The sequence below is a fragment of the Peromyscus maniculatus genome, chromosome 14, assembly GCF_049852395.1.
Source record: "Peromyscus maniculatus bairdii isolate BWxNUB_F1_BW_parent chromosome 14, HU_Pman_BW_mat_3.1, whole genome shotgun sequence".
NCBI classification, from domain to species: Eukaryota; Metazoa; Chordata; class Mammalia; order Rodentia; family Cricetidae; genus Peromyscus; species Peromyscus maniculatus.
This window is the reverse complement of record NC_134865.1, coordinates 75,359,993-75,386,194: the sequence shown is the minus strand read 5'-3', so window position 1 is coordinate 75,386,194 and position 26,202 is coordinate 75,359,993. Positions and strand designations below refer to the sequence as shown.

Sequence of the window (26,202 nt, the reverse complement as noted above, 5' to 3'; positions counted from 1 at the left end):
ACACACACACACACACACTTACTCAGACAAATAAAAGGGAAATCAATCTTTTTTTTAAATTTTAAGTGCTGGCCTTGTGTGATAGCTAACCTTGGTTGTCAACTTGACTGCATCTGGAATCAACTAAAACCCAACATGCTGGGCACACCTGGGATGACTGGGTGAGATTGTCTGAAGCAAGAAGACCTAAATCTAGACCACACCTTCTAGTTGGCAGCCCAGATAAGAGGACATGGAAAAAGGAAACTTTGCTTTTTGCCTGCTTTCCCTCACTCCCATTGGCATGTGGATGTCCTCTAAGTAGGCCATTTCTTCACCCATATCAGAACCAGCTTCTTGAAGTTTCCAAGATAGACTGATGACCAGCCACTCTCCAGGAGTCCTCCAGGTCTCCCATGCGAGAATGGAGCTGCTGGACTGCCAGATTCCCAGGCTCTCCAGTGTGAGACAGTCATTTTTGAACTACCAGAACTGCATCCTGTAAACCTCTAATAGAACACACACACACACACACACACACACACACACACACACACACACACACTTAGTTCTGTTCTCTTAGGGAACCCTGGCTCACACACACCTTGTTATTTTCAGTGGACACCCCTCTTCAATATGATCCAGGGATCAGAGCACTGAGCACAGCCTTATGGGAAACATGGTAGTGATAAGCACGTCGGGGTGGGCAAAATACTCTGCTCTCAGGGCAGCTCACCAGGGCTCAGTTAAAGGTTTGGAGGAGGAGCTGCTCACCCATCACTCATCTGCTCTTTGATGTGCCAAATTCCCTCTTTGACAGAGGACAGGAGGGCACTCACCTGAGTCAATCCAGGGTGCGGAGACTGAGACACACCTGTACTCTGCCTTCATTCTATGTCCTCAGCTGAATCTAAGGTTGAGGGTAGCTGTGGGGTCATGCTCCCCATCTGTTATGGTTTAGATGTAAAATGTTCCCTACAGGTCTCTGAACACTTGGACCCTGGCTGGCAAGGCTGTTTTGGGAGTTGTGGGAAACTTTGGGAAACGCGGCATTGATGAAAAAAGTGGATAGCTGAGGGATGGGTCTTGGGGTTTATAGCCCAGCCTTCCTTTCTGTCTCACATCTGCTTCCTGGCACATTCTGATGTGAGCAAGCAGCCTCACACGCCTGCTGCCACAGCTGAGAGCTTCCCCTGCCTCTATGCCTTCCTTGCCATGATGAACACTTTCCTCAAACCATAAGCCAAAAGGAACTCTTCAGTTGCTTCTTGCTAGGTGTTTGTTGCAGTGATGGGAAAATAACCCATGTACCATTCATCTTGGCTCTATCATGTGTAAGCTATGTGACTGGGTAAGCCTTCCTTTCTCTGTCAGTAAAAAGGGAATGATGGTACCATCTTTCCTCAAAAGCTACCATGATGGGAGAAGTGTCTAGTACCATCTTAGGAACCTGGGGAGTGTCGCTATCCCCAGCGCTGTCTCCATAAGGACAATGAGACCCAGTCTTTGCGTAATGCTTTATTGCTATTGCCAAGGTGAAAATCAGCAAGTCAGTCTACCATCCATGTTTCACTGTTTGCAACAGGCGTCTATCATCCCACCCCAGTCAGGTTCGCTAGTTGATACCTTTGTTCATGGTGAGACACTTCTACCCTGATGCTCAAGCGTGCTACTAAACCGAGTTCTTCTATCAACCATGACTGGCATGGAGCAGCCAACCCTGTGTAATATTTCACTATCAATGGATGAACTTCTTGCTCTAATCCTTCATCGAATACACAGAGAAACAAAGGTCCAGAGAGAGGCATTGTCATTCCCATGTTACATAGCTATTAGTGCCATTCCAGAACTTCAGTCCAGTGTCCAAACCACGGTGAACTGGTAGTTGGGGCTGATAGGTGGGAGACAAGGCCCCAAAATGTGCTTCCTGGTGACCTCTCCCTATAGTGACCAGTCTCCTATAAGGCTCTGTAGTGATAGACTGAGCAAAAATGGCCTGGGGTCTAGGCGTGACTATGAAACAAATATGGAGTTGGGACCTTGGAGAAACCAACCGGCCTCTTTAGTGCCAATCACTGGTGAAAGATGAGGGCAAGAACACATACCTTGCAACCATGATCAAGGAAGCAGCCATTAGTATAGTAATCTTATTATTTATAACACCTTGTTAGTCAATCTACTCTACACAAATCACTAGTTACCAACAGATGGATGGGCTATAGTATACTCATGGCTCCCTCCGGGTAAGCCTGTGGGTTTCAGAAAGAGTCCCTCCCACCTCTGGGCTGGACCACTCTGCCAAGGAAAAGGAGATTCGAGTTCTCTTCAATGGCAAGCAGAAAGGGTTTGTTGAATTCTATCTTCAGGGTCAGCGGTCGAGCAGATCTGAATGTAAAGAGCTCTCCTGTGGCAGCAGCCGCTATGGTTCCCGACTCATCTACCTTCACCACGGATTTGTGCAGCATCTGCAGGTAGAGAGTGGGACTGTGGTGATGCATCATGATAAAAATATTACTTATCTTTCAAAGGAACCGTAACTTTTGTTGGACCTCACAGCCAGAGTTAATAATATACCCAGAGGTCACTTAACACTGTTATCTAATGTGTACTCAGCCTGTTTGGCCTGCTTTTAAGAGAACAATGCAATAATCAACCTTACTTGTCTTGGATTCTTCATGCAATCTTAAATTGTGTGCTCTTCCTTGCTCCTGATCCAGAACAATGCATGTGTGTCATTCGGCGAAAACAGAAGATACAGAAGTTGAAAGTAATCTAAAATGAAATCCACTTGTGGATATCAGTTTATAAACAATGATGTTTGTAGTACTGTCTGATGTCTGGGTCAGTTGGCTCAGTTGGAGTCAGTGATGTAATCCCTTATAAAACTCTGTTAAATATTTCTGTAATGTTTTCTGTGCTGTGTATAGAGCAAACCTCTTTGTCAGGGACGGACACACACACACACACACACACACACACACACACACACACACACGGTGGGAGGCAATAACACAGCATAAACAGCACTCAGACAGGCACAGATTCCTCCAAGGCCAGGTAGCAAATGTAGGTTTCCATTTTAAGAAGAGCAAGACACAAAGGAAAGTCTTTGAATGTCTAGGGGAAAGGAATCATAATGGGACAGAAAGGAATGAGCTGAGGTGAAACAGAATGGAATACAGTGAGGTGGGATAAACAGGATCAGAAGTGATAGAATGGGATAGAACAACATAATATTTAATTAGATAGAATGGGGTGGGATGGGAATGGGATGGGATGGAATGGGAATGGATGGGGTGGAATGGGATGGGATGGGGTGGGATGGGAATGGGATGGGATGGGGTGGGGTGGGATGCGATGGGATGGAATGAGGTGGGATGAGATGAGGTGGGATGGGATGAGGTGGAATGGATAGGATTGGAGTAAGATGGCATGGGATGATATGAGGTGGGATGGGGTTGGGTGGGATGAGATGGGGTGGAGTGGGATGAGATGGGGTGGGATGGGATGGATAGGATGGAACAGGATGAAATTGGGTGTGATGAAATATAATGGACTAGGCTGGGATGAGATGGTTGAGATGGGGTAGGATGGAATGTAATTTGTTGGAATGGGATAGAATAGGGTGGGATCCAATGAGTTGGAGTGAGGTGATATAGAATAGGTCAGAACAGGGTGTACTAAGTTAGAATGGGATGAAATAGACTGAGATGGGGTGGGATGGGGTGGGGTGGAATAGGATGGAATGGAATAGGGTAGGGTGGCATGGTAATTTCTGAAAGCATTCAGAAGCATCTAAGACTCACCTCAAGAGCATCTAGACTCACCTCAGACAGCTTGATATTGGGGTAGTCAGTAATGCCAGACAGGTCAGCATGGATGGTAAAGATGTCCTTGATGCCCAGCTTGGGGAGGATTTTCTCCAGTTGATAGGTGCCCTCAATGGAGAACTTGGGGAGGTAAAGGTTCAACTGTCTGGAGAGAGTAAAGACCATTCTTAGACAGCATGAGCTTGCTGAGAAGTCCTCAGCACCCTCTCTCTGTGGCAACACAGACTTTATGGAGCCTCCACCTCTGCTGGAGTTCTCCCTGCTTAGACTTGGGCTGCCCACTCTGTATCACCCCAGAATCCCAGTTTTCCGGGTCTTATCCCTCAAGCTGGGCCAGGTCCTGGGCTGAGGACTTCACAGGAAGTCTTTAGGTTTGGAGACAGCTCACTGCCTGAGGCGTCCTCCCACCACTGTGTGGTCCTGGATCATGTGTCTCCCCAGGCCTGGGGAGAGGGATGTGGACCCAGAATGACTTAGAAAGTACCTCTTTCTGGCTGTAGTAAGCCAGTTCATCAGTGCTCTCTCACTCAGGCCCTTCTCCACCTGCTGCATCTTGCCTTCACTGGGGAGAATAAACAGAGCACTGGCGTTGCCTTGGTAAGGGATCCTCACCACCGTGCAGGAAATACTTTGGTCCAGGACATAGTAGTACTCATCTTCACGGTTCATCATGGGCACCTGTATGGTCTTCTTGGGGGTCACATGGAAATCTTTCTGGTGGGTGTTTTGGTCACTGAAGGCCGTCTCCCACTTAGCTAAAGGTGAACATGGGGTAGAAAGGAAAGCAGTGGGTAAAAATGAGAGACCCTTGGCTGTGCCTGAAGAGTGGAGACAGCCCAAAGAGTGTCCCTACAGAGCGACCTCAGCAGCAGGAGCAGCCACATCTATTGGCTTTAAAGGCCAAATCCCCTCCGGACTCTGGGGCAGCCTGGACCTTTTGCATGCCTGTCCTGTATTCCCAAACTCTTGACATGGTGGTTTGAAGGAGAATGGCCGCTACAGGCTAATATGTTTGAATGCTTGGTTTTCTGTTGATGGAATTGTTGGGGGAAGGATTAGGAGGTGTGGCCTTATTGGAGGAAGTATGACATTGAGGGTGGGCTTTGAGGTTTCAAAAGCCTACACCAGGCCAATGCATTTTCTCTTTCTATATCATGCTTGTGGATGACATGTAAGCTTTCAGCTATGGCTCCAACATCATGTCTGCCTGCCTGCTACCATAACACCTGAAACATTACCCTGAAAGTGTAAGCAAGCCCCACTTAAGTGCTTTCTTCGATAAGTTGCCTTGGTCATGGTATCTCATCATGGCAATAGAAAAGTAACTAAGATTTGCCTTCAGAAGACCTTGACCCCTGTTCCCTGCCCTTTTAACCCTGATCAGGTACATATTCTGGGTTCTAGTGGGTTTGGTATCAGTGTTGTTTTTCCATAATGGCTATGATAAGGGCCAACTGCTGCCTGGTGAATCACTCAGTCTTGTAAGGAGGTTGTCTTATGGCTTCTTCCCTTCCATCCAGCTGGCACCTGGATGAGTTGTTCTGTGTGTGTGGGGAGGGGGGGGAATGCTATCTTGTGATAAAAGCATAAAAGAGAGGAAGTTCAAGTTTGAGCCTAAGGCTTACCTTTGAAAAAGATGTAATTTATCAACACCATGACATGGGTGCTGTCAAGATCCTTGATCAAGTCTACAATATTGCCTTTTGTCTTCTTGGCCACATAGTCATTGATCTGCTTCTTAGTCATTTCAAGGTTCTTAAAATTGGTAGAGAAAGTATCTGCCATGTACAGCGTCTTCATGGCACTCAGGAAGCTGTGCTGAATACGTACTGCTGGGTCTGTAAAAAGGGCACTCCCCAGGCTCAGCTGGTGACCATCTGTAAGCTGGCTGAACCTCTTCATCAGCCCTTGGTAGAACTTGTGGAAGTTGTCCTCTTGCTGGAGGCTGAGGCCCAGGCCCTTCAGGATCTGGGTCTTAGTGCTGGGGCCAGTCCCCAGAGAGAGCATGCTTAGGCTCATGATCACGCTCATGGGAGAAAAGAAGACATTCTGATCAGGGGCTTCAGAAGCCAAGGCCATGTAGAGGTTGAAGACAAAGTCCTTGCTTCCAGGAGTTAACCCAGCACCCACCGAGGACTTCTTGTCCTTCTCCTCCTGGGAGCGGGAGCGGTGGCGGAAAGCCACCCCAAGGTTGAAGAGCAGCAGACACAGAACGGTGAAGAGCTTCATCGCGGCAGCAGTTCTGAACGGAAGAACAGGAAAATGTTCTCAGAAAGGGAAAAGCCAGGGGTCAAAATGAGAGAGATAATGGAAGTGCCCATCAAAGGATGGATGTCCCCACTTATCCTCCAAGGGGATAAGGAAGAACCTAGGGCCATGAGGCTGCAGAGAAGTGCTCTAGAAAGGTCAGGTGAAGCAGCCAATGGCTCAAGACAGACTTGCAGACCAACATGCAATGGAGTTCCAAAAAAAAAAAAAAAAAAAAAAAAAAAAAAAACACCAAAAATTTTCTCATAGTGTTTTAAGTAAGTTTAGGATTTTGTATTGAGCCTCATTCATGAGTCCTTGGCTGTAGCTTGGACAGGCATGCCTAGTGTCTCTGTCCCATCTGCCCACATCCTCAAACCCACCAGGTCTCATAACAGCAGGTGTACTCACTCTGTAACTTGGTTGAGTGTCACGGTGGCAGTCTACCTGTCTTAGGAGAGCACAGAAGGCAGACTAAATAACAGCCTGCAATTGTCACTGACCGCAAAGGCTCTGACCCCACCCATCTCAACTCCGCCCCATTGAGAGCTGGGCTGATCTAAGGCTTTCAAGGAGGTCCTGATAAAGAACAAAAGGGACCCAGTTCTATGTCCTTGCTCAGGAGTGGACTTGGCAAGACCAGTCTGGGCCTGAGTCTGGGGCCACAAAAGAGTTAAAGTTTCTGTTCCAGGGACTTGGCTTTTTACCCTGAAGAGACTGCAGTTATCAGTCCCAAGGCTGCTGTGTGCTCAGTCTGTAATGTTCTTGAGATACCCTGTTCCCTTTGTGCAACATTGTTTGACTGGCTCCCCTCTGACTTAGTCTCATCATATGGTAGTTTCTGCCAGCTTTGTCTCATTTCTTCCCCAGAAAGAGTAAGACACTGTACTTCATCAGAAGCTTGCTTGGCATAGGATGTAGATAGAAAGACCTCCTGGTTCCAAACTTTATCTTCCCTATCTTCTGTTCTCTTTATCTTCTGATCTCCTGCTCCTCTCTCTCAGGATCTTGTCACCAAAGATTGACCTGCTGGTCCAGGTCAAGTAGTGACTGAACAGGGACACCTGAATATGAGAAAAAGAGTAAGTATGGCCATAATACATAGATAAACGTAAAAAGAGTCAGGCCAGAGAAATCTCCTAAAGGAAGAGAGAAAAAGAGTAAGTATGGCCATAATACATAGAAAAATGTAAAAAGAGACAGGCCAGAGAGATCTCCTGAGGGAAGAAGTACAAACACCAAGAGTAGAACATGGGATAGCAAACTTCTTAAGGCCCTAGTGGTGGTTTGAAAGAAAATAGCCCCTGAAGAGAGTGGCACTATTAAGAGGTGTGGTCTTGTTGAAGTAGGTGTGGCCTTGTTGGAGTAGGTGTAGCTTTATTAGAGTAGATGTAGTCTTGTTGAAGTAGGTGTGGCCTTGTTGGAGTAGGTGTAGTTTTATTAGAGTAGTTGTAGTCTTGTTGAAGTAGGTGTAGCCTTGTTAGAGTAGGTGCAGCCTTGTTGAAGTAGGTGTGGCCTTGTTGGAGTAGGTGTGGTCTTATTGAACTAGGTGTAGCCTTGTTGGACTGGTAGAGTCTTGTTGGAGGAAGTGTGTCACTATGGGGGTGGGCTTTGGGTCTCCTATGCTCAAGCTCTGTCAAGTGTCACAGTTCAATTCCTGTTGCCTGCAGATAAAGATGTAGAACTCTAAGCTCCTTCTCCAGCACCATGTCTTCCTATATGCTGCCATGTCCTGCCATGATAGTAATGGACTGAACATCTGAACTGTAAGCCACTCAAATTTTAAATGTTTTCCTTTGTAGAAGTTGCTGTGGTCATGGTGTCTCTTCACAGCAATAGAAACCTTCACGAAGACAGGCGTATTTTTTCCTTTGAATGCTTTGTTTACTTCTGTATTCTAGTTCCTATAATGTGCTAAAATACTTATAAAAGTTCTTTATTTTCATTTTAAAAAAAAAGTCTGGACTTGGTTCTCTAAAATAAGGTTTTATAAGTTTGAAGACATGGAAACATGTAGGCAAAAGTTTAAAGACAAAATATTGCCCATGAGGTCCACATGAGTTTCATATTGACTGATTTATGCTTAAAATTTGATTAGAGTGTGCTTAGATACACAGTGTAAAGGTGATTCAATTGGGATCCCGGGAAATCTGGTCATAAATCTACTCCAAAACGGACTGGGAGACAAAAGATAAAAATGAAAAGTCAAAATATCGAGATAAAAGGTTCTAAGGACAAAAAAGTGACACCAATTCTTAAATTACTTTGATGCCTCAGAGTATGAGGAGAAGGTGTTTTTGTTTGTTGTTTTGCTTTGGTTTGTTTGTTTGTTTGTATTTTGTATTTTGTTTTTGATGGTGTAGGTTTAAAATTATCCAAAAGTAGCTCTAACACTTGTAACTGAGCCAATCTTCCTCCTTTATCATAGACAGGATTAGTAGATCCCACATTAAAGACTTCCATCGCAGAAACCCAAGGAGCTTGGACTCCCTGACAAAGCATTTTGAACAAAAAAGCCTGCTTGGTTTTTGTTTTGTTTTGTTTTGTTTTGTTTTGTTTTGTTTTGTTTTGTTTTGTTCTAGATCCCTCTCCCCCACTACAGCAGGGGATTTTACAGCAGAGGTGCATGGGTTGGGTGGGGGTGGAACAGTTTAAATTCACTGCAGTAACTGCACAGACTTCAGAGTCCCAGCTCAGATAACAACAGAGTGCTCTGGCTCCTAGGCATCACGGTCCCTCAATGGCCTGGCTTTGCCTGAAGTGATCATTGCTCCAAACAGTCCTTCCCAGTAAATTTTACATAAAAAAATAAAAAGGAGATTTATCTACATGACTATAAAATTCTCATGCTATTAAAAAAATAAGAGTTTGATACGGACCAAATTTTATTTTACATTTTATTTAAAAATAAAAATGTGGGCCACCTGGCACTTTCCAGGCCTGAATCATCAGAGCACACAGATGACCCCCTCCAAGACTTTTTGGTCTAGGGTGTCACAAATCAGCCAGATACCATCATACCAAGTGCTGCTCGATGTCTCTAGTCCTGGGCATGGGAGAGAGGAAAAGCAACAGCTCCGAGCCATCCCCTATGACTAGGGTAGGCAGGACTCAAGCATCACCTGTGACCCAACCAAGAGCCCTGGGGCCAGGCGGTTGGAGACAATTCTGATAAGAGAGTATAGGAGGTAGAAGAGATGGAGAGGCAGAAGAGATGGAGAGGTGGAAGAGATGGGAGAGGTGGAATGGTTCATGGGCTGAGAAGAGGTGGATCTGGAGAGGTGAGGGTGGGAAGAGGTGGATCTGGAGAGGTGAGGGTGGTTAGGAATGAAAGACCCTAACCCTTCAGGCTTACACACATACCCCCAAGCCCAGGAGAATAAGGAACTAAAAAGAAAACTAGTTCCAAAGGCAATCTGACTCAGCCATTATTCAACCACCCCTGCCACAATGTAACAATGTAAAGAGATCTCTGTTAAGAGATGCACTCAACTGTGACTGGGATAGTTGCAAGTGTTCCAGGAAGGACCACTGTGACTTTTGTGTAAACTCCACTCCTGCCCTGATAACCCCCTTGAGGTTTCGGGAAGAATGTGCATGCGGACGTGACTGTACCCACTCTGTGATCACCCTGTGATCAGGCCATGAAATTGTATAGGAATTGTAATCTTATGGCTTTTGTGGGTTTTTCCTTTAAAAGCACCCATGTGGCTGAAGTCAGATGCGACTCTTGCTCTCAGGACAAGAGTAGCCCATCTGTACAGCCGCTACTTCAATAAACCTCGTGCTGTTGCATCAACTGGACCGGAGTCTGGGTTTTTGGGGCGCCCACTTGAGACCCTAGATTTTGGGGTCTATCAGGAACATGCTGACATAAATGGTCAGCTGGCCACAAGAGTCCAGAAAGATGTCCGGCCCGGGTTATGACCGGATGTAGATGTAACCATCTTGTTAAATAAGAAACACAGCCAATTGCAAAGTTAAAAAGCCCAAGAGGTCAGATCAAAAGCTAAGAGCTAAAAACCTTACCCTTCACTGCCGCTGCTGTTCTCCTCAGCAAGAGAACTATATCCTGTGTGTTTGTCCTTTTTATTGACTTTCTATTCTGCCTTCTCATTGGTTATAAACCCAACCACATGACCTCCTTGTCACTGCCGATCTATACAGACCTCCAGGTCTTCTATGGTGGTATTGAGATTAAAGTTGTATGTCTGGCCGGGCAGTGGTGGCACACACCTTTAATCCCAGCACTTGGGAGGCAGAGCCAGGCGGATCTCTGTGAGTTCGAGGCCAGCCTGGGCTAAGGAGTGAGTTCCAGGAAAGGCGCAAAGCTACACAAAGAAACCCTTTCTCGAAAGAAAAAAAAAAAGTTGTGTGTCTCCATGCTGGCTGTATCCTTGAACACACAGAGATCTGCCTAGCTCTGCCTCCCAAGTGCTGGAATTAAAGGTGTGCACCACCACCGCCCAGCTTCTGCTATGGCTTGCTATTAGCTCTGACCCCCAGGCAACTTCATTTAATAACATACAAATAAAATCACATTTCAGTACAAATAAAATATCACCATATTTCCCCTTTTCTATTTTAATAAAAAGAAAAAAAGGAAAAAAGTTATAACTAATTTAAGAAAAACTATATACAAAAGTACAATAACTATATACCATATATACAAGCAATAAATACCTAAACAATGTCTAGTCCATTTGTATTTAACAAATTCAGAGAAAATAATTCCATTATCTATCCTATTTTGGTAAGTCCAAAATGTACCTAATTCAATTTCTATCCTAACTAATCTTCGACTATAACTAACTAATCTTCAATTATAACTAACTAATCTTCAACTCCCTCAGAGACCCAAGAAGGAAATAATATTACCTAACAAAAATAAAAACAGGAAGTTTTGGTCTGGGTCCCTGTAGGAGCAGAGAGGGCCTGTGTTGATGTCTGCGGCTCCTGTTACCACTGAGGGCCATGTGGATGACCATGGTCTAGTCAGCCACCTCAGACCATGTCAATGTCTAAGGCATGCTGCTGCCAGGGCCATACTGATCCAGGTGGCTGGTACTTCCACTTGGAGCTATGGAGACATCAGGGCAGGGACTGCTGTGTAGGGCCATGTCTGGTCTGTGGCCCTGCAGTGCTGGGTGACTAGGGTAGTGTCCACGACTCCTGTTACCACCAAGGACTCTGCAGATGCTCAGGGTCTGGTCAGTCACCTGAGACCATGTTGGTGCCCGAGGGCCATGCTGCCATGGGGGCTATATTGCTATGAGTGGCCTGTGCTGGCACCAAGGGCATGGTGATGTCAGAACTCAAGCTGCTGCCAAGGACCATGTCTGGGTCTATAGTCCTGATGCAACTGGGGTCTGTGGTGATGCCCATGGCCTGTGTTAGCACAGGGGTCATTAGAACCATGCTGTGCTGAGCCGGCCTCCCCCTTCACTGGCCCTGGGATAGGTGGTACTGCCCCTCACTCGATATTGCAGAGGGCAAGCTGGCCCTACCCCTCAGGGGAGAGCTACCCTCCCTCAGGAAAGATGGCCCCACCCCTCACTATAGGTGTGCACCTCACCTGGGCAGCACACTAGAGCTGACTCTGTTGTCAGGGGTGCAGGTGAGCCAGCCCTGAGGGTGTGAGAGCAAGAGAGCTGACGCCCCCCCCCCCCTCGTGCACCCATATTTCCCCTACAGCATCGGGAGAGAGGACCCTGTACCTTGCCTAGGCAAAACAGTAGATCTGGCCCTGGTGATGTGAGTGAGGGGGACCTGGACCTGAGGACCTGAGAGCAGGAGAACTGGCCCTGCATCTTACTGTAGGCTTCATTGGGTGAGCTAGCCTAGGCAGTGCTGGAGAGCTCATCCGGTTAGTGATGATGATGGCAAGCTAGCAAGCTGACCTAGCCAGCTACCACCCAGGCCCAGAACCAGAGCTGAGTTCGCTGACCCTATCATGCACTGATTTTATGAACTGTTGGAGCATGTGAAGGGGACACATCTACAGATCCAAAACAGCAGGACTTCCATCACATAGGATGACAACAGGATATACAAGAGGAGCCCCAGTGAGGGCCCATCATTAATGGTGTAGCAGAAACCAGAGGCCTCGAGCCAAACCAGAGTTTCCTGGCAATGAGGGTGAACTGTGTAATTCAACGGGCCACACTAAAGCTTCCACAAGATTCTTGGATTTTTTTTGTTTGTAAGTTTTGTTTCGTCGTTTTTTTTTTTTTCTTTTAAATTTGGATTTGATTTGTGGGGGAGGTTGCAAGGGCAGAGGGCAGATGGGGAGATAAGTGGGATTGGAATGCATAATATTAAATCCACAAAGAACCAATAAAAGTTAAAAAATAAAAATGTTATAAAGATAAAAGACATGGTATTAAAATATTAAAGATATGAGATGAAATTTTATAACAAAAATATAAATTATTTTAATAGATAAGGATTTACATCAAGATTGAGATGGAGATGTTGAGATGAATACATATATATATATATATATGGACATATATAGAATAAAACCTAAAAGGCTTATAAGTTAAAAAGGTCTGAATAAGTTATTTAAGGTATATAATGGATAAGACTTAAAGATTAATATATATAACATTAAAGTTTGTAAGGTCTGAGATTAACAATTACAAAATAACTGGTTAAAATGGATGTTAAACTAAGATTTATTTTAAAATATCTGGCTACTAAAATATTACATGATAGTTAAAAATATTAGACTGGTGTAACTGGTCTTAGTGCTTCTCATGTGGGGCCCTGAACTGTTCTCTTTAACTATACTTGGATACCACCCACTATTCCTATTTGTTTGTCACTGGTGGGTCAATACAAATGTGTCCTCTTCTTCTGAGTGACTCATAAGGCTTATGGCTCTGGGGCCTGGAAAGTGGTAGGATGTACAGCTTTTCAAATATCATCAATTCATTCATCACTTGAATTTTCCAGTCTCTAATCACCCATAGGCTTCCCCCATTTCATGGCTATCTCCCAGTATAGAGTGAAAATTCAGTGCCCTGGTTTCAGAATGGAAGATCCCCTTGGGTGGTACAGTCCACAGTTCTAAAGAACTCTGTGCCTCCAAATAGATGGCCTGAGGTCTGGTCCATTTGTCCCAGAGGTGCCAACTGGGGTTGTATAAAGATCACTTCCTGGGATTCCCCTCATTGGCCATGTCCTATTATAATGTCTCCTGGGGGGGAAAAAAGACTCAGCTGGACCTTTGGATGTTAGCTACAGACCTGGACAAGGAGATCATCTATAGGACTTTTGAAAAAGATAAACAACTGCAACATGGACTCCCTTTTATGTTTGTTCTAACTGGTTATGCTAACCATGTCACTTGGAGTCCCTCTATTCAAGAGAATGGGGGACACTTCTAAAGTATCTGTATCGATGCTTCCCTCTCTAATTGTGTAGTTTTCCCTTCTGAACAAAATTCAGCCCCTTTATCATCCTTCAGCATTCACTCAGTATTATGACTGGAATGCTTACATTGATGATCCTTTCGATTATTCTAGGAGACAACTGTTGGTTTAGGAAAAATAAGAGTCTTAGAAGTCAGGCACAAGCCTGGATTTGAAAACTAAGGAGGGGGCTGTTGATAGTTGGATGAATCCAGGGCTTTCTCAGTGTCAGGTCCAAAAGAAACTCAGGAAAAATGGCTAACTGTAACTATGGTGCATGCTGGTTACCCTCTCTCCTCTCTTCTCTCTCTTCCCCTCTTGATTCCCCCACCCCCACCTCATGCCTGGTCTCACCGATTATGTTCAGTCTACTACTTTCTCTCCCTGCTCTGGACTCTTCCAGATGCCTCTGGCCATACTCTCCCTCATATCTACAACAAAAAACTTTTCCTCAACCTTGGAATGGCCTTTGTCTGGTGCTTGAAAACCAGGAGGGGTATATATGAGCTTCCTCCAAGGAGCTCAGCCTCTCCCAACTGAACCGAGCTGTTGACTCAACTCTCCTAAGGTATGTATGGGTCGTTCGTTATTGCTGGCTTCTTCCACCCACCATACTTGACTTTAAATTCTAGAGTCCACCTCTTCAGCCGCTTCTTCCCTCCACCTGCTCTAACCATTCACCTCTCTTCCCTTACTCAGTAAGTGTTCTCTCTAGCTCCTGTAGCCTGCTACACCTCCTGGACACTCATCACACACCTCTCTATCTCTCTGGCTTTTGAAGCCATGGGCATCTTTCTACTAAGACACTTATCCCTCTCCCTCTATTGAAACCCTCCCTGTTCCCAAAGCCTCATTCAGTCCACCACTTCAGCTATTTTCCCCTCTGTCTGCTCTAACCACTTGTCTCTCTTCCTCTACTGGGTAAGCGTCACCCTGGAGCTGCCTGCTTTGTCTCCATTGGATTACTGCCAAAGCCACATTGGTGTGCCAGGATTCTCCTTTCACCCTACTGGGCCCTTGTTGTATGGAAAGGGACACCTCTTGTCGCAGTTTAAAGGTGGCAAAAGCAAAGTAACACCATACAACAGAACTCACATGGGGAATTTATTGGGTGGAAGGGATGTGGTGCAGAGACTGGCCTCTGGGGGAGACAGCAGAGGAGAGACAGAGGCAGGGGGCTTGCCATTTATAAAGGGATGTAGTACATGCGCATAGGGAGAGCTCTACAAGAGGCTGTAGCTGATGATGTATTCTGTAGGGACCTGATAGCAGGCCAGCATAGATACCTGAATGCTAACATTCCTCTGTTTATTATAAAAGGGTGAGGAAATAGGATGGAGTGGCAGATGAGGCAGGAATGCTGCAGGCACTGTGTTCTCGAGATGCTTCCTGCTGACCTGGGGGCATCATCAGCATCTTTGGGGGACCTGAGGAAGCTGGGATGCTAGCTGTTTCACTTCACTGCCCATGCTCTGTGGACCAGCACCACTCGGCCCTGGCGAGATGCTGGCAGAAGATAAAGTTAAGTTTAGGGGGAAATTTTTTCTTAGGTCCTGGCAATTGAGGAAGGGGAGTCCCCAGACCAGGGAAAAGTGACAGTACTTATCTGGAGTGCAACTGAGAGCTGTCTGAGGTTGATCTAAGTCGACTCCCTGGAGCTTACAAGAGTTGGTTTTTTTTTTTTTTTTGAGTTTGTAAAAAGATAAGTTTTAGACATATTAGCATTCCCACTGTTTATAATCTATACTGAAATTTACATTGTAGAAACAGCAATATACTCATACCTTTGAATCATTAGAAAGCAACCAAAGAGAATTTAAAATCCTGAGCTTGTGGTAGTACTTTTCATCCTCAGACCCGTATAACTTGCATTTGTACACATTAAGTCACTTTCTTAGACCCTAAAACAACCATAGATCCTCACATCTTGAGCTTTCATGTCTTCATATAAACTTCACACCTTAGAGCACCTTCTTTCTATCTAATTCACCAGGAGATGCAGGAGGCTGGCCACTGAGAACAGTCACTCTAACGCGAGTTCCTTAAAATAAAGGAGTGGTAAAAAGTTACACTGAAATCTGTTCTGTGAGTTTCTCTCTTTTCTGAGTCTGGTGGTAACAAGGTAAATTGTGTCTAGACTTAGTAGTGGCTCTAGGAAAAAGAGAGACCTATGGCCTGAATTTTACACACACAGAGAACTGAGAAGGCTGCTGAAGCCTTGGTTGCTGCTGTTAAGCTGGCAAAGCTACCACTAACCTAATTGTAAAACATCAGAGTTCTGAGAAGGAAGTGTTACCTGATACAGCAGGGGTGCATTGCAAGCAGCTTCCAAATCTATTAAAAATGACAGAGACTTACTGGCTACCTAGACAGCCACCCCAAAGTCCTCGATAGTTGTTGGGGGCAGAGGTCTCAGGGAAGCATCAGTCTTTAGCTGCCAGTCCCAGACGTCCCCAACAGACTTTCCTGTAGAGTAGGAACATGTAGGGGTGCAACCTACCTTGTCGAGGCAAAACATGGCAATCGATTTCCCAGTGTCCTGTTTTTCACAGTCTGGAGAGGATCTTGGCAGCAATTCAAGTGAAAGGCAGGTTGTTTAGTTTTATTTTGTTTTGTTTTGTTTTGCTCAGTGGCTGGCACTGCCACATTTAAAGTAAGTTGTCTACCCATCCAGCTTCTTTGGAGGAAATAGTGGTGCTGCCAGGAGCTGGCATGTCTCTCAGTGTATGCTGAGCAAGATGAAGCTGACTTCTCCATCTCTGACTTCCATATTGCAGCAAACATAGACAGAACATTTAGAGAGGGAGAGCAGACAGACACAAGCAGGTCTTGGAGCAAAGTAAAAGAAAGTGGGAAATTCTTTCTTGGTTCTTCAACTACCTGTTTCAAGGAATACTGAGGCCAGATTTGATTTGAAAGGAGTGGTCAGTAGGTTTTTTCTCTATTTGAGAGTTCACTTAATGAAAAGGGGACACGCACCTTAACAGGCTTCATAGCTAACAGGAGCTGAGTAGAGGAACAGAAAGAAAGAACAGAGAGGGAGGGCTTGGAGCGAAGATATGAGAAAGCTTGGACATAGGGTACCCCCTTTCATCTATCCAATTGCTGGTAGATGTTGCAAAGATCCCATAAAATATCGGAATATAGGGTGCCACCAAGTGGCCATTTTGATTGATTATCTAAGGGGTATTGGGACCAGACTTGACTGCAAAGGTAGATAAGTTTAGAAGCCCTTAAGTCAGGTGCTAAGTGTAAAGGTCTGAGGGTTTCCAAGAGGCATCCCAGGGAGAGTTTGAAGGTATGGTGGAAGACACGGTTCTCATGAATGAGGTAGAGAAATAAGATTCAAAGGTCTGAAATTCCTAGCATCCCAGGAATCCAGGGAGGATCAGGTTGAGTAGACACAAGCTGTTCAGCACGTCATCATACAAAGAACAGGGGCCAAGGGCTGAGCAAACACAAACACAAATTTAGTACTCGTCATGCAAAGAACATGGGCTGAGGTCTTCAAGCCTGAGAAAGACATGGTTGCCTGGTACCAGGGCTTGTGAGTAGGGCCCAAAGGCAAGAAACCATGCTTAAGAGAGTAAGCCTCACTCTTGGCAAATGGCCAAGAATGAATGTCAGCAAAGAGGGTCAACTGTAGCCTTAAAGACCATGGTTGGGTATTCTTCTGCCTCCAAGAACACCAGAGGAGTGCCAGACACTCAACGGTCGCTCCCATGTTTACACCAAGTGGAGAAGGGGAACTTACCAATCATTGCCGGTGTTGGGGGTGGAGAGCTCAGTGATCAGTTAGATGGAAACTGAGGCTGTTGCAGGTAGACTTGGAACAGTACCAGTGTACCTCAGATCACCTGTGGGTGGGAGGGACTGCCAGGAGAGCCTGCCAGAGTCTCAACACCACTGTTGTAGTTTAAAGGTGGAGGAAAGTGACAGAACTCACATGGGATATTTACTGGGGGGAGGGGAGGGTACACAAAGACCTGTCTCTGAGAGTGAGAACAGAGGAAAGGGGGGGGGGGCTTGCCTTTTATAAGAGGATGCAGGACATGCACATAGGAAGAGCAATATGTAGTGGCTGTAAGTGATGATGTATTCTGGCAGAACCCTGATAGCAGGCCAGCGTCAATGCCTGAATGCTAACACCTCTCCTCTGTAATTTGGGATATTTCTCTCTGACAAGTCTCTCAGTGTACTTGGGGATGCCCACGATTCCTTACTCCCTCCTAGGCCTATAAACCCTTTCTCTCCTCCTTCTCAGACTCAGATTTCTTTAAAGCCTCATCATGTTATTGTAAACAGCTTGGTCTCAGTAGAGCTCAATATTCAAAGAATGATGCACTCAATTTCAAATTCTCTGATATGGTAACAACTTCTGCCACTGCATAAACAAATGATCTAGACCCCGAAAACCCAGAGGGCAGACAACTCCTTATGACCTAATTCTTTTCCCAGAGCTTCCCCGACATTAGGGCCAAGTTTATGCACCTGGAGAGAGGACCCCTAGCCCCACAGGCAGAAGTCTGAGCACTGGCCTTCAAGGTGTACCATGGGAGAGATGAAAAAGCTTGTAAATAGAAATACCAAATGCTGGCCAAGGCCATCCAACTGGCTTCAGCAACTGCCTGGGCTCCCTTGCCTACTGGGGCTCAAGGATCACTGAGTCCTTGCTTCAGATGTGGTCAGGAGGGTCACAGGGACTGGGTCTGCCCTAATCCCCACAGGCCACCTGGGTCACATCCAAGGTGCCACCAACAAGGACACTGGGCTGTTGACTGCCCACATGTTCCTTGTGGCATAGGGACATCAGATGCAGAACCCCCCCCACCCCCCCACCCCCACCCCCACCCCCGCCTCCAGCCAGCCTTTTAGGCCTGACCATAGACAATGGAAGGGACCCAGGCTCCCTTGACATGATCACTGTCATCTCTGATAGGGAGCCCTGGGCAGTCATGAAGGTATCAGGGAGGTCCATCTCCTTCCTCCTGGACAATGGGGCGACTTATTCAGTCCTGAAGAAGTTTTAGGGACCTCCTCTCCTTCTCATTTCCCTGTTGTTGGGGTAGTGGAATAGCCTTACCTACCTCACCAGACCCCACCACTCAACTGCATTTTCAGGGTTGTTCCTCTCACTCATTCCTTCCTGATGCTGCCAACTAGTCTTTTCCCCTTACTGGGAAGGGATCTTTTAGCCAAAGTGGGAGCCTCTATTTCCTTTGTTCCCCCATTCTCCTGACTCCAGACTCACCAGCCCCTTTCCTCCTCCTCCTAGCCACTCACCCTACTGGTTTCAACATGTCATTTCCTCTGCCAGCCTCCCAGGTGGACTCCCAAATCTGGGGTACCCAAAGCCCCTCTGTTAATAGACACCATTCCCCCATCATCATCCAATTATAGGATCTTACCCAGTACATTATCCAAGCCCAGTACCCACTCTCACTCCAGAACCTCAGGGAACTTAAACCTATCATCTCTGACCTCTTCAGAAAAAACTACTTCATCCTTCATCTTCTCCTTTTAATGCCGCTATACTTGCAGTTAAGAAGCCCAAAGGGACCTACTGCCTGGTTCAAGACCTCCAGCTCATTAACTCTGCAGTGGTCCCACTCTATCCTGTAGTGCCTAACCCTTACACACTCCTTTCCACTATCCCCTCAGGGACTTCCCATTTCCCAGTCCTGGATCTCAAGGATGCTTTCTTCTCTGTCCCTCTCAGTTACAAAACATCTTTGCTTTCACCTGGACCGACCCTGACACCCACCTCTCCATCCAGCTCACTTGGACTGTCCTACTTCAGGAGTTCTGGGACAGCTAACACCTATTTGTCCAGGCCCTGGCTTCTGATCTACTCTCTTTGTCTTTCCCCAAATCTAAACTCATATGGTATGCAGATGACCTTCTCCTCTGCAGTCAGTCCCTACAAATTAGCCAACTGACACCTCTGTTCTTCTAAATTTCTTGTCCAGCCAGGGCTATAGAGTCTCACCTTCCAAGTCCAACTGTCCACTCCTCAGGTCACCTACTTGGGACTAACCATTCCCTCAACCCACAAAGCCATTACCTTGGGTAGAAAACACCTAATCAGTCTCTCACAGTCCCTTCTACTAAAGAGGAGATTCTATCGTTCCTAGGAATAGCTGGCTTCTTACATTCCTGGATCCCCTCTTCTTCCCTCCTTACTCACCCCTTATATGAGGCAGCCCTTGGCCCTCCCATGAACCTCTTCTCACTCCCATTACTGAGCCCTTTCAGAAGCTCCAGCAGGCCCTCCTCCAGGCCCCAGCACTGCATCTCCCAGATCTAACCCGTCCCTTCTCCTTCTATGTAACAGAAAAGAGGGATATGCCCTGGGCCCCTAGGCCGCCAACTGGGACCTTCCTTTGCACCAGTAGCATATCTGTCAAAAAACTTGGACCTCACCACCTAGGGATGGGCACCCTGCCTATGTGCTTTAGCAGCTGCTGAGCTCCTCATTCATGAATCAAAAAACTAACCTTTGGGTCACCCACCACTATCTTCTCCCCTCACAACCTGTCCCACCTCTTAACTTATAAAGGCTTACAAACTCTACCTCCTTCCTGGGTTCTTTCTCTTCAGGTGGCATTAGTGGAAGATGCCACACTTACTTTCCGATCTTGCCCACCCTCAATATCTCAGATCTTCCTCAACCAAACACTGACCACTCCCCATCTCGTTCTTGTATTGAAATCCTAAGGAACCACTGCCCCATCCCTCACACACACGGGAGGGCACATTGCCTCAGGACATCTACACCTGGTACACAGATGGCAGCTCCTTTTTACATGAGGGGATCTGAAAAACAGGCAATGCCATAGCATCAGATACTGAGGTGATTTAGGCACAGGCCCTTCCTGCCCACACCACTAACCACTAGGCTAAACTAATAGCATTCACCTGTGCCTTCTAATTGGCACAAGAACAATCCCTATAGGTTGACACAGACTCCAAATACGATTTTCATAGCCTCCTGCCCCATGCTGTCATCTGGAAGGAGTGCCAACTACTCACAACAAAAGGAGGGTCCATAACCAATTCAGGTCAAATTACGGCCATGCTAAAAGCCCCCCATCTCTCCACAGCTATAGGGATTACCCACTGCCAGTCTCACCAGACCAACAACCCCATCATCTCTAAGGGAAATAACCAAGCTGACAAGGCAGCTAGAGCTGCAGCCTTCCTAGGCCCAGGCTTACCTCAACCCCCACAGGGAATCCTTGCACTACAACCCACACCCCCACTGTCACCCCAACACTCGGCAAATTCTGTCCTCCCTACACCAGCTCTTTCATCCTAATAACCAAGCTCTGTCTCACTTTGTCAAGGCCCACCTGCAGCACACCCCTGAGGATCTGCATTTCTGAAGGACTATTACTGTCTTTTGTAAAATCCGTCAAATGTCAGACCTCAACTCCAGGTACTGCAGTCCTCCTTTTCCTATCCACCATGCCAGAGGCTCCCTCCTTGGGACTAACTAGTAACCTGACTTTACCCACATGCCCACAATCAGACAAGTTAGGTACCTCCTGGTCTTAGTGAACATATTCTCGGGCTTCGTGGAGACATTCCCAACCACTAACTAAAGGGCTCAGACAGTCTCTGACCTCCTTCTCTGGGAGATCATTCCTAGATTTGGAATCCCTGCCTCCCTCTAGTCAGATCATGGCCCTGAATTCACCTCCCAGATTTTCCAAACCTTATCTAAAGCCCTCAACATTCCTTGGCATTTTCATATCCCATAAGATCCGCAGTCCTCAGGAAAGATAGAACAAACTAACCACTCCTGAAAATCACCATTGTTAAAATGTCACAGGAACTTCACCTTGGTTGGGTAAAGCTCTTGCCTCTGGCTCTTTTCAGGCACCAGGCGCTCCTCCAAGTGACCCCTTCATGTCTCACCATCTGAGCTCATGTATGGGCGGCCAGTTCTAAGCCCCAGTCTCTCAGCCAAACCCTCACCTCTCCCTGATCACCTGCTCACTCCCTTACTCTGTCGCCTCCGCTCTCTCCTATGGAACTTTACTGACCACTCGAGCCTACTCTGACCATGTGCCAGCCCCTGTCCATTCCAGAACATTGGGGATCAGGTCCTTTTCTCTCCTCCAGACCAACATCCCTTACCCCTCTCCCCTAAATGGCAGGGCCCCTTCGAGGTAATTCTTGTAACCCCACAGCTGCTAAGCTTGAGGGCCTCTCTCATTGGATTCACTTATCCCACCTCAAGCCCTTTACTCCTTCACCTCAAGATAATTTTTCCTCATACACATCAAGCCCAAGAGAACTCTGCTCCCTTAATTTTCAGAGGACACCAGGTTCAACTTCCTTGCCCCCAATTCCAGAAGATTGAGGCTTCACCCAACAGCCATGCTCAACTCTACTGGATTGAGAACCCTATATTGAAATGGATGCTTTCCCTCCTGACCCCTCTCCACGTTCTCCTGTCTCTACTAATCACACCCTTCTTCATCAATTTCCTCTCTATGTATCTCCATGACACATTCAAAATCTCTAATTAAACAACTAATTGGCCATTGTTACAGGAGTACCAACCATTAGCCACAGAGCTGGAGGTGTAAAGACCACCAAACATGCCCAGGTGGTGAGAACCAACAGCACCCCAGAAAGATCCACAACCCCAGACTCAAAAAAGAGACTCACAGAACAGATTTCAATGTAACATTTTACTGCTCCTTTATTTAAAAAACACTCTCTACAATGACTGCCCTCAGGAATCAACCACCTGTGTCTCCTGGCAAATTGGATAGAAAGAGGGCATCAGGTGATGCTGTGGTATTGGGAAAGGACCAGGTGCTCTAAGGTTCGCTTATGTGAAGATAGGAAAGCTTATCAGTGATAAGGAGAAAGTGATTTGAAATGTAGAAAAGAAGGAAGCATATTCCAGACTTCTCTTTGCTACTGTTAATGTAACAGTATCTTGATGTAAGATTCCAACAGTTCATAGCCTTAATATTAATTGATGGAATTCTGATAAGCTATTAATCCATCTCTGGCAGAGTACAAACTACTATACTACCACTATACGATCATAGCCACAAGCTCAGGATTTTAAATTCTTTTGGTTGCTTTCTGATGATTCAAAGGTATGAGTATACTGCTGTTTCCACAATGTAAATTTCAGCACAGATTATAAAAAGTGGGAATGCTAATATGTCTAAAATTTATCTTTTTGCAAACTCAAAAAATTCTTGTAAGCTCCAGGGAGTCGACTTGAAACCATCTCAAACAGGTCAGATGCACTCCAGGTAAGTACTGTCACCTTTCCCTGGTCTTGGGACTCCCCTCCCTTAATTACCAGGACCTAAGAAAAAAAAATTTCCCCCTAAAAAAGTTAAGTTTATCTTCTGCTCTGCCAGCATCTTGTCAGGTCCAAGTGGCACCAGACAGTTCCACAGAGCCTGGACAGCAGTGAAACCACCAGCTTGCCCAGGATGCCATCTCAGCATCCCAGCTTTCTCAAGTCCCCAACGATGACTGATGCCCTCCAGGTCAGCAGGAAGCAGTCTCGAGAACTCAGTGCCCTCCTTCCCACCTCAGCTGCTACCCCCTTTCTAACTCCTCACCTTTTTATAATAAACAAAGGAGAGGAAAGCAAGCATTCAGGCACATGCACTGGCCTGCCCTTGTGACCGGGCAGAATACATCATCAGCTACAGCCATGCCCTGTGCACATGTGCTCACTAGCATTCAGGCATTACACTGGCCTGCCCTCAGGGTCCTCAGCTGCAGCCACTAAGAGCACCCCTTGTGCTCATGGGCTTCTCTCAGTACTCAGGCAGTTACGTTGGCCTGCTCAGGGTCCTGACTGTTAACATTCTGATCCTGCCCCTTGCCCCCACCCTATGCCCTGATGTAGAAGCCTATTCTTAAGGGAAATCTCTGTCCCTTCCTCTCTCTTCCGCTTCCCTCCCACAAGGTGTGCACCTCTCTAACCCCTCGCCCCCATCCCTCTCTCTTTCTCTCTCTCTCTCTCTCTCTCTCTCTCTCTCTCTCTCTCTCTCTCTCTCTCTCTCTCTCTCTCTCTCTCTCTCTCTCTCTCTCCCTCTCCCCCTTTCTCTCCGTCTCCCTCTTTCTGTCTCTTCATCTCACTATTATAATAAGTCATTTCCACACAGATGCAGCGTCTGGGTTGTGTATCTTCACCCATCGCTCCGCCACCATGCCCATATGGACTGGGCCGCCCACCAGCCCACCACTGCATCTGGGGGACCCGCCGTACATTTCCTAACACTGCTAGAATACGTCATCAGCTACAGCTGCTATGTCGCCCACATAGTCCCTCTGTGCATGCACTATACTCCCTTAAAAAGCAAGCTGCACACCCCCTCCACCGCCGTTTCCAGCTCCCTTTCCTGCCACTTCTCCCCAGAGGCTGGCCTCTGCACCCCTTCCTCCCCTTCCCCCAATAAACCTCCCACGCGAGTTCTGTTTCATGGTGCAACTTTTCTCTCCCACCATTAACTACAACAAAAAGCATGTAAAGTTTATTTAAAATCAGATGGACTTAATATATGGTCCTCAAACTCAGAGATCTGCTGGGTATGGCATTTTAAGTGCTTAATGAAAAAGCTTCCCGTGATAGACAGAAATGCCAGTGAAGAGCCCAGGAATATGAGAAATTGTATGTCCATAGCCTATACACATATTCTAGGAAAGTGGAAGCTGACAGCTGCTGTGGACAAAGGTTAACTCTTAACAGCTGACTCTGTATGACCTTCCTATCCTATATTCCTTTCAGCTACAGGGAAGACAGCTGTGTCAAGATAACCAGAGCCTTTCACAAATATCTTGAACTAACATCCTGTAATCAAAAGTTGTAAATCTCAGACTGTAATGTGATTCAAGGCCTAAATTCAAAATTGTAAAAGTTCCTCTAACTGTCCCCAAGGCCTAACCTCAAGATTGTAAAAGTCCCTTTGACCTACCACCCGGTGTGTAGTTTTTACTATAAGAAGAGGCTTGAAACCTCCTCTTGTTATGCCCAGATCACAGGGACCCCCAAAAGACCACCATGGAGAATGAATCCCAAAAGAGCCTTTCTTTTCTTTTTTGTTTTGGTTTTTCGAGACAGGGTTTCTCTGTGTAGCTTTGGCATCTTTCCTGGAACTCACTCTGTAGCTCAGGCTTGCCTCAGACTCAGAGATCCGCCTGCCTCTGCCTCCTGAGTGCTGGGATTAAAGGCATGAGCCACCACTGCCCGACAAGCCTGTATTTTCAAGCTCAGAGCTTGGACTCTCTGTCTGATGCAATGTTGAGCCCCGAGCCCAGGCAGGGTGGGATTTTTATCATACCAGAGGTTGAGATGAGGGGGTTTCCGGGGTTCAGGATCCTGATTGGCTGACATTTGTCTAGGGGTATAGGGAATGTTTGGAATGTCAGGTATTTCCCCTTAGATGCAGGCCCCACTTTGGAATGTCAGGTAGTTGCTCTTAGATTCAGGCCTTCCCTGGGTAGGGTCAGCTTATAGCTTTTTCTGGGTCCAGGTGTTGCCTGCCAGAAGCTGTGTCTGGGCCTCTAAGCCTGTCACAGCAGCTGTGTGGCCAAGCTGTTTTGCCCCCACCCCCACCCCCACCGTCACAGTGTCAGGAGCCTAAGTTCTGTCTGTGGCCCTAGCTAACTGGAAGGTTTTGTACCCCATGGTGTTTGGAATCAAGTTTGCTTCTGGTTAATAGACTTGGGTGGTCTGGTCCCCCTTATTTGCAAAACTCCAGGACCCAACAGCCAGCTCCTAGCAGTGACCCTAAGATCTCTAAGGAAGCTGATGGGGCTCCCTCTGAAGGGTTCACAACACGCCCCCATGGTCGCATATACCGGGCGGACACTTCCGCCTAGCCAATTCCAGGTCAGGATAGGCATTTCCGGGTCAGGGCGTCTCTCGTAACCAGGATACCCGGCGGACCCGGACACCTCCGCCTAGCAAGTTCCGGGTCAAGACGTCTCTCGTAACCGGGGTCCGTGAAGTTACATGGCCACGTAAGCACGCAACGTGACCATGTGATCTACGCACACACGTGGAGTAGTGACGTGACCTGGCCATGCCCCCAGCCGGTTTTAAAGCGGAGCGCCATGATTCCCAGTCCCCCCCCCTCTTCTTCTCCACGCAAGTGTCTCTCCCACAGGCCTGAGCACTCTCTTTATCTCTAATAAGAGCACTAATAAAGAGCACTGTCCCTTTATCTCTAATAAACTCTATAAGCGGATTCTGTCGTGTTTCGTGGCATTTCCTTGCAGGGTAAGAACACAACGCAGCTAAATAACTAACACCCTCCACCTGGATTGTGGTAATGTTAACCACTAGGCGAAGAATTGCTCTATGCCCCACTCACTGCCAGGGCCTGTCCAAACTGTAGACACTGTTATATTGACTGCCTCACTCTGCCTCACCAAAGTAGGTCAGTTTTCCCAAGTTCCTCTTCCACAGGAAAATCTCTCAGAGCTTCTGGGTTTAGCAGCTGAAGATGTAATGCTGTCCTGTGTGACGGCTCAAGCCTGACCTCTGCCCGCAATGAAGCCACCTAGACCGTCTCGGGAGCCTGGGGTACCTGGGAAGTTTCTATCATTTTAATTGATACAGAGGCCATCTGGTTTGTACTTACTGTTCAGATATATAGTTCTCAGATCTTTGATGATGTCTGATGCTTAATTGTAGCTTCACCAGTTTAACAGTGGCAGGTCCCTAGCTCCTCCCCACA

At 46.7% G+C, this 26,202-nt stretch overlaps 1 protein-coding gene across 2 annotated transcripts; it reads right to left on the bottom strand.

The window, feature by feature from the left end:
- Window positions 1–1,482: 1,482 nt before the first annotated feature.
- Window positions 1,483–26,202, bottom strand: Serpina5 (serpin family A member 5). Of its 2 annotated transcripts, none has more exons than XM_076551303.1 (5): window positions 26,107–26,202; window positions 5,435–6,051; window positions 4,294–4,564; window positions 3,807–3,954; window positions 1,483–2,444 (listed from the first exon to the last, which is right to left on the bottom strand). In XM_076551303.1, the coding sequence occupies exons 2-5, from the start codon at window positions 6,036–6,038 to the stop codon at window positions 2,238–2,240; spliced, it is 1,230 nt and encodes a 409-aa protein (XP_076407418.1). In that variant the 5' UTR covers window positions 6,039–6,051; window positions 26,107–26,202; the 3' UTR covers window positions 1,483–2,237. The 2 variants fall into 2 exon arrangements, with proteins under 2 accessions (XP_076407418.1, XP_015864628.1); XM_016009142.3 differs by lacking the exon at window positions 26,107–26,202 and adding an exon at window positions 6,468–7,115.